The 13011-nt window shown below is 42.1% G+C and overlaps 1 protein-coding gene across 1 annotated transcript in view; it reads right to left on the reverse strand.

The window, feature by feature from the left end:
- Positions 1-1692: 1692 nt before the first annotated feature.
- SLC10A7 (solute carrier family 10 member 7) overlaps positions 1693-13011 on the reverse strand; it is a 333888-nt gene continuing 322569 nt past the window's right edge. The window contains exons 11-12 of the mRNA XM_053582250.1: positions 7287-7432; positions 1693-4226 (exon numbers count right to left, since the gene is read on the reverse strand). Coding sequence (XP_053438225.1) covers positions 4197-4226; positions 7287-7432 — 176 coding nt within the window. The 3' untranslated portion in view covers positions 1693-4196. The remainder of the gene's footprint in view (positions 4227-7286; positions 7433-13011) is intronic.

Here is a 13011-nt window from a genome sequence, read left to right on the forward strand (position 1 = left end):
GCCTCTAGGGAAGGGTGGCCAGGTTTCCAGGAGGAAGAGGATTTCTAAGATAAAAAGACAGCAAAGCTGAAACCACAGAGGTATGAAATCCTACACAAGCAACTCGCTCATCAAAGAGTAATCCCAGGTGACAAAGTAGTTGGGAGATGGGTAGGAATGGGATGTAGCTGTCCAATTGTACGTCTGTACATCCTCAAACATTCAGTATGTCCAGACTTCTGTAGAACTCAGCTAACTGGAGCTGCATTCCATGTCTGGGCTGGTGGACTGGAACGACCATGGACTTGGAGCTGCTGGAGTGCCCAGTATGGGGTGGTGCCCTGGGAAAGCCCATTTGGGATCACCCGGGTGACCATCTTACGACTCAGGATCGCCCTGCGCGTTCAGTGTCCTTGTCTGCACTCAAGTTGACAGCTACACTGACCCAGACTGATCAATACAGTGACAGAATTTAATGTTTAATACAGAGTTGCTTATAATTGAGTGTGAAGTTCTCCTGGGTTCATGAGAATTTTTTTTCCCTTTTAAATGGGGTTTGCACATTACTCACACTTGAGAAAAACTGTCCTATAGAGTAAAGATTTGTTAAAGAGAATAAAGTCTTATAAAATCCTTTGTATATTGTATCTATGATGATGATCATTTTATCTAGTTTTCAAAGTAAGTGCATCAGAATTTCTATGAATAAATCTTTTATTTTTCATGTCTATAATGTATTCACTAATTCAAATCGACCTAACCTGATTTTGCCTAAATTATCTATTGCTCTGTCAAAGCAAGATGAAAGTTGTTTGCATACCACATCTGCAGTCTTGCCCTGGAGAGTTAGTATTTACACAGCTATGAAGTACAGTAATACATTTCTTTGCCTTCTGCAAAGGTTGTTTCATAGTTTTATTCAGGATAGAAATGGCAGGAAAAAAAGTCATTTTTCCTTGTATGTTAGTAATGATCTAATGTAGGGAAGACCTCTCATAATTTTGAAGGTTCATGTTCTATTAAGATCACAGTTGGACAGTCCATATACATTTTTTTTTTGCTACTACCCTGAGCCAGGCATCATGCAAGGGACAGTGGAAGACAGAAAGGAGCACCACACTGGAGAAGACAGAGTTATAAAGATAAGCTATGCAATGGTTTCAGAAGACTGGAGGGAGAAGTTGTAAGGGAGGGATAAGTTGTCAAATGGAGCAAGGTTAGCACTGGCTGGGAAACCAGGAAAACCTCATGGAGGAGGTGACATTTCCACCCAGTTTCCAGGGGGAAGATTTCTAAGGCAAGGAGACAAAGGTCTGAAATTCCACACAAGATAAGTTGCTCACCAAAAAAACACTGGGTTTGGCAAAGGCTTCTAAGGCTTCTTCTGTACAGTTCCTCAAAACATGACCAGGTCAGCTAAATTTCAGGTCAGGTAAATTTTGTGCTTCTATTGTATGTGTTTCTCTTTTGATCTTCAAACCTGATGCAGAGAAAATACATTTCTAATAAAAAGCAAGGGCTACTCTTGGATTTTAACACCATGGGCAGGTGGAGGCTCCGATATGAAAACCTGGAGAGACTATGAAATTTCCGTGTTTAACCACAAATGAGGTAACGGTGCTGAAATGAATTAAGAGAAATTGAAAGGCGCTCAGAAGGCATTCCGACTGCCTCTGAAATCAGGTTAAAAATAAGCCACAGCTTTGCTTATGATTTCTGAAACATCTTTAATTATAGAATTATTTTCATCTTCCATTCATCATAAATAATCCTTTTCATTACTTAACCAATCTTTTTGAAAAAAAATTTGGTATTTAGCATAAACAATGAACATTAGCCAGAGGTGTGTTAGTTTTAAACAGAGTAGGGAAGAAGTTAAAAAAAAATTAGAAAAAAAATTTTAAATCTAGAAAAAACACATGAAGAAATCCACATTATTATCCATTAAAAAAATCCAATTTCATAACAACGATTAAAAAAAATCCAGGTGGAAAATGGAGTAAACATACATGTGAGCTAATGTATTTCTTTCATAAATACATTTAGATAAAACAAACGCATAAAACAGTTTAACAGTGTATAAACGTAACAAAATATTTGAAACTCTGAATAATTAAATCCCAATAAGCATGAATTAAAAATAAATTTTGATTTTATTTTTTGTTCCTTATGAAAAAATATGCCACAGCATTTGTGTAAAAAAAGAAATAGGCATAAACATATCATCACTAAAGCCACCAAAGTTCACTATGTAAAGATTATTTGAAAACAAAACATTTTTTAAAGCAAAAGAGAAAATGTTATCATAGCATTTTCAGTTTAACCTTATCCCATAATCACACCTACTATAGGTGTCAGACAATAGAGGTAGATAAGTTGGGGAGAATCAGCACTGTAATGCTTCAGAGAAGGATTTTTATGATAGCTCAGAGAGACAGATGATGGACAGACTCTAAAATCCAAAGAAGCTTGTAGAAACAAAACACGAATGCCCTTCAGTGCTCCCTAAGCAAGCATCAAAACCATCAAGCAAAATTACTGCAGTTTTACACAAAAGTGAACTTTTTGATAACTGTATATACGACAGCTGCTTACCACACATTTTGTGGGGTCCGGAACTAGCTTGAACATTTACACTGAGAATAACTCTTATGAAATCTCTGAGCTCCAGTGACATTGACAAAAGATGAGACCCGATAGTAACAATAATACAAACTTACACTTCTGATTAACATGGTAAGTTCCTAAGGAATGATTTTTTTGTTGTTGTGAGCCTAACAACAACGTGGCAAAAACAGCTGCTGAGGATACTGTCTGACTCAGTGAGACCCAGGATGACAATATTGTCTGGTAAATTAAGAGAGGACGTGTAGAGAGGATATGTCAGGGTGGTGTGCAGGAAACACAGAAAACATGTTCTCTTTGTTCTATAGATCGCTTTATTTTCTATTTGGGTCCAGTTAAAGTTCTTACAGCTGCAGTAAAAGCAAATTAGGATTCTCCTTTGAAAGCTGATGGCCAATTGGGACCTACTTTTACTTGATATTTTGGTTAACGAATGGTTTCACATTTTCTTTCCATCTGGCTAGACAGAATGTGTATATGTAACATTTGTTTGCATCTATGACCTTTATATTTTTATTTATTCAGAAGAGCAATACGATTTAACTTTTCAAAAATGTTGCAAACATTTGTCAAATTTGCCAAGGAAATTCTCATTAATAAATTGTCTCAAATGCCTTGAGTATGCTTAATTCGAGGATGTAATAGGCTGCTTCTGGCTAAAAGGGGCAATTTGGAAAGTGCTCAGCACATGTGTGTAACAGGAGAAAAAAATCTGGTCTCAGTAGTGGAATGTGAATATAATCCATCATTAATTGTTGCTGCCTTCAAACTGTAACATCTTTGTGTCTCATATTTGGCTGTATAAGTAGGCAAGTGTGTTGGGAAACAGGTAAAGAAAAAAAATTATAGAAGAAAGAAGAAAATCATACTAAGATATAATTTAAAGACCCTGAAAACCAAGTTATATAATTTAACTCAAAACTTCATGTGATTGACTCATAACTCAAACATCAGGCCCTTTCTTTGAAGCAGCTTATAATAAATTTAAGCTACATAACATCACAATCTCTTATAATGGGAATGCGCGATTTCTATTGGGAAACTACATGAAGGAATGCCTTAAAAATGATGTCAAGGAATGCGGGGAACTTATGCTTTTCAGCTTCTATTCCATCTATGACCCCTGCTGAGTTGATAAGAAAGAGGCACAGTTGTAGGAATAAAGAGTCACACAGTAAATCAAAGTATGCACGAATAAGACTTCGGAAATTTTTGCTGTCATCAGAAGGGCATTTTCCTGATGGTGTGACCTCATTTCAAACATTACAGTAACTATTATAGAGTTGTATTGCACAAAAGGTGGTGCAGAGAAAGCATGTTTGCTTTTTGTCACTTACTCTGTTTTCTACATCAGGAGAAAAAATAATTAATTGCAAAATATTGTACTACCCCTGGCAGCAACTAACAAAAGTATGTTTTGGAAATAACGCTCTTGTCAAATACATTTTAAGGCACTTAAACAGGTACATCAAATTTTTGTGTAAAAAAATAAAATATTCATTGAAGCAACATTCACAAGTACGAGTCTTCAGCATTACTTGTACGTAACTCCTGTACATATATACACTGCTACAGAAAGCGCGCCTCCTTTGTTATACTGTTGGCCTTGTCAACTTCACTCCCTACGAGAAAGGAAAACATGTTCAGAGTTGGACAGCAGCTGTGAGCAAAGTGAAAGTATCAGTGAACACCAGATAATTCATGCTACTAGCAGGAAGAAGAGGCCCACCCCCGTGGCATTATATAACCAATAATCCTCTGTACACACACAAAGTTACTTGCCCACTTTGGTGGCCAGCACACCCTCTCATTTGCCCAGGGACTGGCCTGGCTACTCAAACAGATCCCCTGTACACTAGAAGATGGCCTTGGGTCTTAATCAGAATTGTCTGCAAAGTAGAGGACGTTCTCAGGGCTACATTGAGGGCAGACTCTTTGTATTTACTTGAGTTGCCAAAATCAATTAATAAATTCTGGATTTTTCTGGATTATTCTAAATTAGTCATTGATTATTCTAAATTAGCCAGTGGCAGCATAGTTTGGAGTGGTTTCTTTGCCAAAGAAAAATGAACAATATTGTTCAATTTAGTCTCCCTTTTAGAAATGCTTCTGTTACTCTGTAGAACAAATCCCAGCCGTTTTATAACATTTAGAAGAAAGATTACTCTGGTTAATTTGCTGTTCCCTATGACTGCTTATTATTGATAAGAGTAGTAGGATTTTCAAATAGTTTTCTTCATTCTCTGTCAAAAATAATACATACAAATTCTGACAATGCACATAGACATTAGTGAACATAAGCATAAATATAAGTGGAAGTTTTCAAGGGGGATAAAAAGTAAAAGGAAGAAAAATTCACTAAACTGCTCCTTTACGAACTCTAAGTAGGAGGCTCAGAAACTGGAGTGGTACCCAGCATGGAATAGGAATTGATTTTATGTAATAAAATTTAACACTTTGTTAGGTAACTGAATTAGTGAACAAGCTGGATGGGCTATGCTTCTCAGGGAGGGCCCTGGGGGCCTAGAGCCAGCCTTCTAATAGTGACTGTATATTTCTATTTGGAATGTCACCATAGTGTTGGGGAAAGATTTGAGGGGCCAAATAGATCAGGATTCAAGTCCAAACTCCAGCACATGACTTTGGGCTAGTCCCTCAGCTCTCTGAGCCTATTCCCCAACCTGGAAAATGGGGACAGCAAAGTCCGCAATGAACGTCATTGTAAGCAATGATGAACAAGGGCAATAACAATAATCAGAACCTCCAGCTTTCATCAATACTTGGCAAGTCATTCTCTACCACTCTAAGTGTAGACCTTATCATTAGTCTCATAGAGGCAGAAACTGAGATACAGAGAAGTAACCTGTGCCAGGGTCACAGGTGAGAAAGTGGCAGAGCCAGCAGCCTGACCCAGCCTAGGCATCAGTTAAAGGGTGGAAGGTGCTCTGCACACACAGAGCTCAACAGGGGGCACTGTGGCCCTTCCCTTGTCAGGATATTAAGGACATGACACAGGACACTTTGTCACTGGATGTCTCTTCTTCCCACACATTCCCTAATAACAGCTGCTGCCTCGTGCAGAGACATAAAAAGGCCTGCGGGTCTAACCCACTGGAAGAAGCCAGCTCTCAGTGAGTGCTACCATGTTATAAGCAATGTCTAAATTTCTCAGCACTCAGCTGACTTTATTTTGGTCGATAATTTAGGAAATCAAATTGACAAATACCTAATACATAACAAGACTGTAAGTTTGGTGAAATTAACATTGTGTGGGCTCCTCTCCCACTTAAATTTTATTTTTTAATGACCAAACACAGTTTTGCCATATAAAAGAGGTGATTTTGTGTCTGGAAAATTAAAAAGAAATTAAGTATTCTAGATAATGCCAGGTTCTATCATCGTTAGGAAGGGATTTGAAGTCAGGACACAGATGGGCGACTGGGTGGGGCAGAGATGACATGTACCAGAGTGGAGGGTGTACTTATTTTTTTTTATTTTTTATTTTTTTGTAGAGACAGAGTCTCACTTTATGGCCCTCGGTAGAGTGCCGTGGCCTCACACAGCTCACAGCAACCTCCAACTCTTGGGCTTAAGCGATTCTCTTGCCTCAGCCTCCCGAGTAGCTGGGACTACAGGCGTCCGCCACAATGCCCAGCTATTTTTTGGTTGCAGTTCAGCCGGGGCTGGGTTTGAACCCGCCACCCTCGGTATATGGGGCCGGTGCCTTACCGACTAAGCCACAGGCGCCGCCCGAGGGTGTACTTATTTTGAGTATATATACTGAAGCTTTACCCTGATACAATATGCCCTTAAATGTGAGTTGAAAGAGCTTCTTACAACTGCATTTAAAGTATAACTTTCATGTATAATAATTTAAAACGTTTAATCCTCAACCCTCTTGTTCAAATTGAAATGGATCAATGCCCCATTATTATTGTTTTTAGGTAAGAACATTTACCATTTAACCAACGAGGAAAGTGAACCATTTGGTGGTCAGGAAACTTTCCCCAGTGGTGGACTCCGAACTGAGAATGAGGACTTGCTAGCAAAAGCTAAAGTGTAGGAACAGTTCACATTAAAGAATAGCATTTCTCTCTCTCTTTTTTTAATCATGGGGCACCATGCGCTGGTTTTATATACAATTTGAAATATTTTCATCAAACTTGTTAACATAGCCTTTCTGGCATTTTCTTAGTTATTGTGTTAAGACATTTATATTCTACATTTAGTAAGTTTCACATGTACCCTTGTAAGATACACCACAGGTGTCGTCCCACCAATTACCCTCCCTCTACCCATCCTACCTAGTAGAAGAATTGTAGGATCTAATGGCAGGTCTATTTTTAGATCTCTAAGTGTTCTCCTAACATCTTTCCAAAAGGAATGTATTAATTTGCATTCCCACCAGCAGTGTAGAAGTGTTCTCTTTTTTCCACATCCATGCCAACATCTCTGGTTTTGGGATTTTGTGATATGGGCTAATCTTACTGGAGTTAGATGATATCTCAAAGTAGTTTTGATTTGCATTTCTCTGATGATTAAAGATGATGAGCATTTTTTCATATGTCTGTAGGCCGTGTGCCTGTCTTCTTCAGAGAAGTTTCTCTTCAAGTCCCTTGCCCAGCCAAGAATAGCATTTCAAGCTAATTTGGGTATAGAAAAGGGTGTTTTTGGAGTCTTACCTTCTGCCTTGACACCATCCAAGACTTTATTGTTGGCACCAACACACTTCCCAGAAGGATTTGAGCTGGGTGGTAGATGAGCAAGGGTACGGATATTAAAGAGAGATGCTCATGGCCTGCAAACACTATCTTCAGCATCGGAATTCCTGATGAACAAAGACAGAAAAACTAGATGCAAATTCAGTCTGTCATCAAATTAAAGACATACTCCATTAAAAGCAGAACTTCTTTCCCCACGTGTATTCACGGAACTGAAGTAGGACAATCTCACCAAATCTGTCTTCCTTTACCATATAAAGCTCTAAGCTCTAACTAGAACAGATTAAAGGGAAAAGATGGTCAGTATTCAAGGGCATCAACAACTCTCACGGCAGATTGCAGCCTGTCTAACAAGGACAGGAGAAGGGATTGCATGTGACACATTTGCCTTAAGAATGATGAAAACTATTGGTAAGGGAGAGGTTAAAAATAGATCTACTCTTGCTTAGTTGAGAAACAGCCTGTTGGTCTTTAGGGAGACCTGCCTGGCTCTAGTTCAAAGCCTCAAAGCTTACTTTTGAGAGCTGAAAGGATATGGTCAGATAATGTGTAGTATATGCTGTTCCAAGTAGGAGGGTACTCCAAGGATCTCAGAGTGCTTTACGATCATCCAGCAAGGCTCATGCAATTTTGTGTACAGCAGATGAATTGCAAAATTAGGTCTAAATGTTTAACCCCCACCGTCAACATCTTAATGGAACTCAAATATATGAACACTACTTTGTGATTCTACCGTCTACAACATCAAGGGCAGGGTGTGCATGTTTTATAAGTGGCTGCCTATGTAGCATACCTTTTGCGTGTCTATAACTAACACAATTCAGATACTAGCAGTTTATTATTACCAATTGTTTTAATACGGCCATGGTCTTCGGAATTGCTATGTACATATATCAGCTTTCTCGACTGAATAGCTTTAATAGCTTAGCTCTCTTCTTGTTTCTCTGAGAATGCCCTCTGTAAAGGACCTGGGCTCCTAAACCAGCACAATGATGGCACATAAATAACTTTTTATTATAACACAACAAGGAAGGCTCGGCTTTTTCAATTATTTTTACCTTCTAATAAATTTTAAACCTTTATGCAAAAATGTATTTCATGGCTGATTTCTTTTTCACAGGCTCACAAATCATTGCCATAAACTGTAAACACTTAACCCTTCCCAAACATAAAGTGTCTTAAAGCTTCCAAAGTACATACTTCGATTTTTGCAGTTTCTGTCTTCACAATAATAGAAATGAAAAAAGAGTTTTGTTTTTTTAAATAAGCTTTAAAGATGTTTATTGTTGAAAAGCAGCATCTGATATTATAGTGTAGGAAAGTTACTGCAATGGGAACATTTTAAGATCTGCACACAATTCCTTCTATTTCCTAGAAAGGTTATTCATTCCTTGGCCCAAAAGGATGGTGCTAAGAAACTGGAGATTGGGGTATAGTAAAAGTGAGACTAAAGGGAGTAAGTGATAGAAGTATGAAAATATTTTGTCTCTAACAGTGACCAAAACAGGACTTTCTGACCCCAAATTTGAAGACTATGACTGTTGAGCTAAATCACCTGGGTTGTACTTTCTTGGCTAAGAATCTGAGCTGTGTCATTCTTTAGCAAACTCCCATGGGCTCAGAAGGAAAGCCATAGAGACAGTCCCAGATGTCACAATATGGAAACAAACAAACAAAAAAAGGACAGCAAAATATGCAAGATATCTAAACGTAAGCAAATCAGAAATTCACTTTCATGTGACAGTCTTATACAAAGACAGCCATAGTCACGACACCAGTGGTGATGACCGGGATTAGCACCCTGAGGGCTCACTGTGTGCCACACCCTGTTGAGCGTTTTCCCCTGGTCAGTGAACTACACCTCACAATAAGCCCATGAGGTGGATGAAACCATTGTTTTTACCATTCTACCAACGAGGAAACCAAAGCATCTAATGGTCAGGAAACTTTTCCCCAGTGGTGGACTCCAAACTACAACTCAGGACACATGAATTTCCAGTTTTCTGTTTCAAGTAGTGTCAGTTCAAGATGCCAGGAACACTGTAGGTGCATTGGAGAGGAGGGCCTGGCACACAGAAGGCCCTCTAGCCCAGTTCCAGTTCCCTTTGGAACTCATTCCCCTTGAAGCACTTCCGGGGCAGCAGACCTCATTGACCTCCCTCACTGCCCACTCCAGGATGTCCCTGTGTTTTCACAGGAGTGAAAAGCTAAGTAACTACTAGGGCTACCCCAGTAGAAGCAAAGGAGCTGCGGATTCGAAGACATAGCCAGTCTTCACTCTGAAAAGCTTCTGGTGTACGAAGTGGCCTCTAATTTGAGGTTGGACCCTAATTCCACGTTGTAGGAAGCTCTCTCCTGGCCTGCGTGGGTTCTTCAGCTCTTGGCTCTCATCTTCAGACACCCCACTCCATACACTGCCCTCTCCAGGGCTGTAGGCTCCAGGTCTGCTGCTAACCAAGGTTCTGCCACAGGGGCAGTACAGAAAGGCTGGAGAAGGAGGAGGAATTTCCTTCCAGGTTTTTGGGCTTCCTGCCAGCAATAGCTCCTTAGCCAGGCCAGGGTAATGGGCTCCAGCCCATAACTCACTGTGCCCCTCAGAGCCACAGCACCAGCCCTTTTCTCACTTTGCCTTTTTTTGCCTCATTTAAAACAGAGAAGGGATTCACAATGACTTGCCACTGCTGTGGATGTTGGTCAAATTAAATAGGAATTTCTCCCTATACCACTTCATGTTCCTGCAGTACTTTCTAGCTGGTCATTAAGGTCAGGACTCAGATCCCTTCAGTGTTCTCTGTGTGTCACTTTCACACAGTGGGTGCACAGGGCAATCGCACAATGGGGGACACACAGTGGGTACACATGGCAATCACGCAGTGGGGGACACACAGTAGGTGCACATGGCAATCATACAGCGGGGGACAAAGAGTGGGTGCACATGGCACTCACAGCCGGGGACACACAGTGGGGACACACAGTGGGTGCACATGGCAATCACACAGTGGGGGACACAGAGTGGGTGCACATGGCAATCACGCAGCAGGGACACACAGTGAGTGCACAGGGCAATCACGCAGCGGGGACACACAGTGGGTACACATGGCAATCATGCAGCGGGGGACACACAGTGGGTGCACATGGCAATCACGCAGCGGGGACACACAGTGGGTGCACATGGCAATCACGCAGCAGGGACACACAGTGGGTGCACATGGCAATCACGCAGCGGGGGACACACAGTGGGTGCACATGGCAATCACGCAGCGGGGACACACAGTGGGTACACATGGCAATCACGCAACGGGGGACACACAGTGGGTGCACATGGCAATCACGCAGCGGGGACACACAGTGGGTGCACATGGCAATCACGCAGCAGGGACACACAGTGGGTGCACAGGGCAATCATGCAGCGGGGACACACAGTGGGTGCACATGGCAATCACGCAGCGGGGACACACAGTGGGTGCACATGGCAATCATGCAGCAGGAACACACAGTGGGTGCACGTGGCAATCACGCAGCAGGGACACACAGTGGGTGCACATGGCAATCACGTAGCGGGAACACACAGTGGGTGCACATGGCAATCACGCAGCGGGGATACACAGTGGGTGCACATGGCAATCACGCAGTGGGGGACACACAGTGGGTACACAGGGCAATCACACAGCGGGGGACACAGAGTGGGTACACATGGCACTCACAGCTGGGGACACACAGTGGGTGCACATGGCAATCACGCAGCAGGGACACACAGTGGGTGCACATGGCAATCACACAGTGGGGGACTCAAAGTGGGTGCACAGGGCAATCACACAGCAGGGACACACAGTGGGTACACATAGCAATCACGCAGTGGGGGACACACAGTGGGTGCATAGGGCAATCATACAGTGGGGGACACACAGTGGGTGCACAGGGCAATCACGCAGCAGGGGACACACAGTAGGTGCACATGGCAATCACACAGCGGGGGACACAGAGTGGGTACACATGGCACTCACAGCTGGGGACACACAGTGGGTGCACATGGCAATCATGCAGCAGGGACACACAGTGGGTGCACATGGCAATCACACAGTGGGGGACCCAAAGTGGGTGCACAGGGCAATCACACAGCAGGGACACACAATGGGTACACTCCAGAGACTCAAATTACATGTTATTCATTTTGGGAACCTTTACTTTCCCTTATTACTTTACTTCTCTATCATTCAATTACCTACTTCCCTTTTAGTTATCAGATTTTCTTCACAATCCCACGTTTCTCACAGCCTTTCTTTATTCTTGCTCTCTTTCCGTCTCTTTCTCACCTTTCCCTGCAATCCCAGCAGAGCTTCCACATGGTGCACAGAAGTTGGGGTAAGCAGAATGAGAGTTAACTTCTCCATGTTCGAGTGTTGCATGCTATGGTGGTAATCATTTAGAAGAAGGGAGTTTACCCCTCTGCTCTAGGGCAGCTTTGCCATGTTTCCAGCACAATCCGGCTAATAGGTCAAAAGAGAGAGGACAGAGACATCTTTAGAAGCTACTGCACTCATTATACTGTGATTCTGTCCCCTGGCCATGAATTTGGCAAAATTTGCTCTTCAAGTCAAGCCAGGGACAATCAGCTGTTCATGTTATTCTGGAAGCTGATGTAACGCACCACTCTTCTCTTCACTCCATACTAATTCACTTCCTCACTCACTCATTTGTTCAGCTAGCACTGAACTGATCAACCACTCTGTCACGAGTGAGGCATGCCCAAAGCAGTATGTGAGGTGATGCTGCCTTTCTGTAACTTGCTGGGCAAGTGTGTGGCCTCTCACACCCCATTTTCACCCCCATCCTCCAGGGCTCCATCAGCTCTCAGTTGCACTTCCCCCTGGGTCTCCAAACAGTCTCTCTGCCTTCAGGCTTGTCCAAGCCATTTTCCACTCTTTGACTGGAGTGAACATTCTAAAGTGCAAATCTGATCGTGTCAAATAATGCAGAAGTTTATCAGCTGGGACAGACTCCTAAGTGTGTCATACAAGACTTCATGACTCGGACCCCCAGCTTTTGCTCATCACTCCTCTGCCCTTGGACCTCTGTGCTCTGGCTACCTTGTGGCTCCTCCCACCTATCTGAGTTTTGCCTCCAGGCCTTTGGAGCCAACCTCCTTCTGCACCCACCTCCCACTTCCTGACCTGCTCAGCTCCTTGGCATCCTTCGGCTGTCAGCTCCTCTGAGAAGCTGTCTTCTGAGTTCCATGGCTGTCCTTTAGATCCTCTGCCAGGATATTCAAGCCTCACCTTCGCTGCCCTTACCATCGCCCGCTCCTTGTGTGTTTCCTCACCCAGCTGTAAAGCTCTGTAGGGCCAGTGACTATTTCTTCTTCATCTTTAAGCATATGGTAGGTGCTTGAAAGGAAGGTGCTGAATGAATGAATGAATTTGTATTTTTCCAAATTCCATCATAAAGTTACTGTGCAGGCTATCACTCCATTTTCATTCCATTTGTTATTTAGAAAAAAAAATAGTAATAATTAAAAAACCCAAACAAACTTACTAGAAAGAGTTTTCTTTTTAAAGTAAGATTTAAATATAGGACTCTTTTCATCTTGCTATCACTGCAGTAATATAAATGAAGCAAATTAATTTTAATGCTCCCAGGTACTGATTCTGTGTCACCATGGTTGACAGGATTCAACTAGACTTTATGA

The sequence above is a fragment of the Nycticebus coucang genome, chromosome 1 (assembly GCF_027406575.1).
Source record: "Nycticebus coucang isolate mNycCou1 chromosome 1, mNycCou1.pri, whole genome shotgun sequence".
Taxonomy (NCBI): Eukaryota; Metazoa; Chordata; class Mammalia; order Primates; family Lorisidae; genus Nycticebus; species Nycticebus coucang.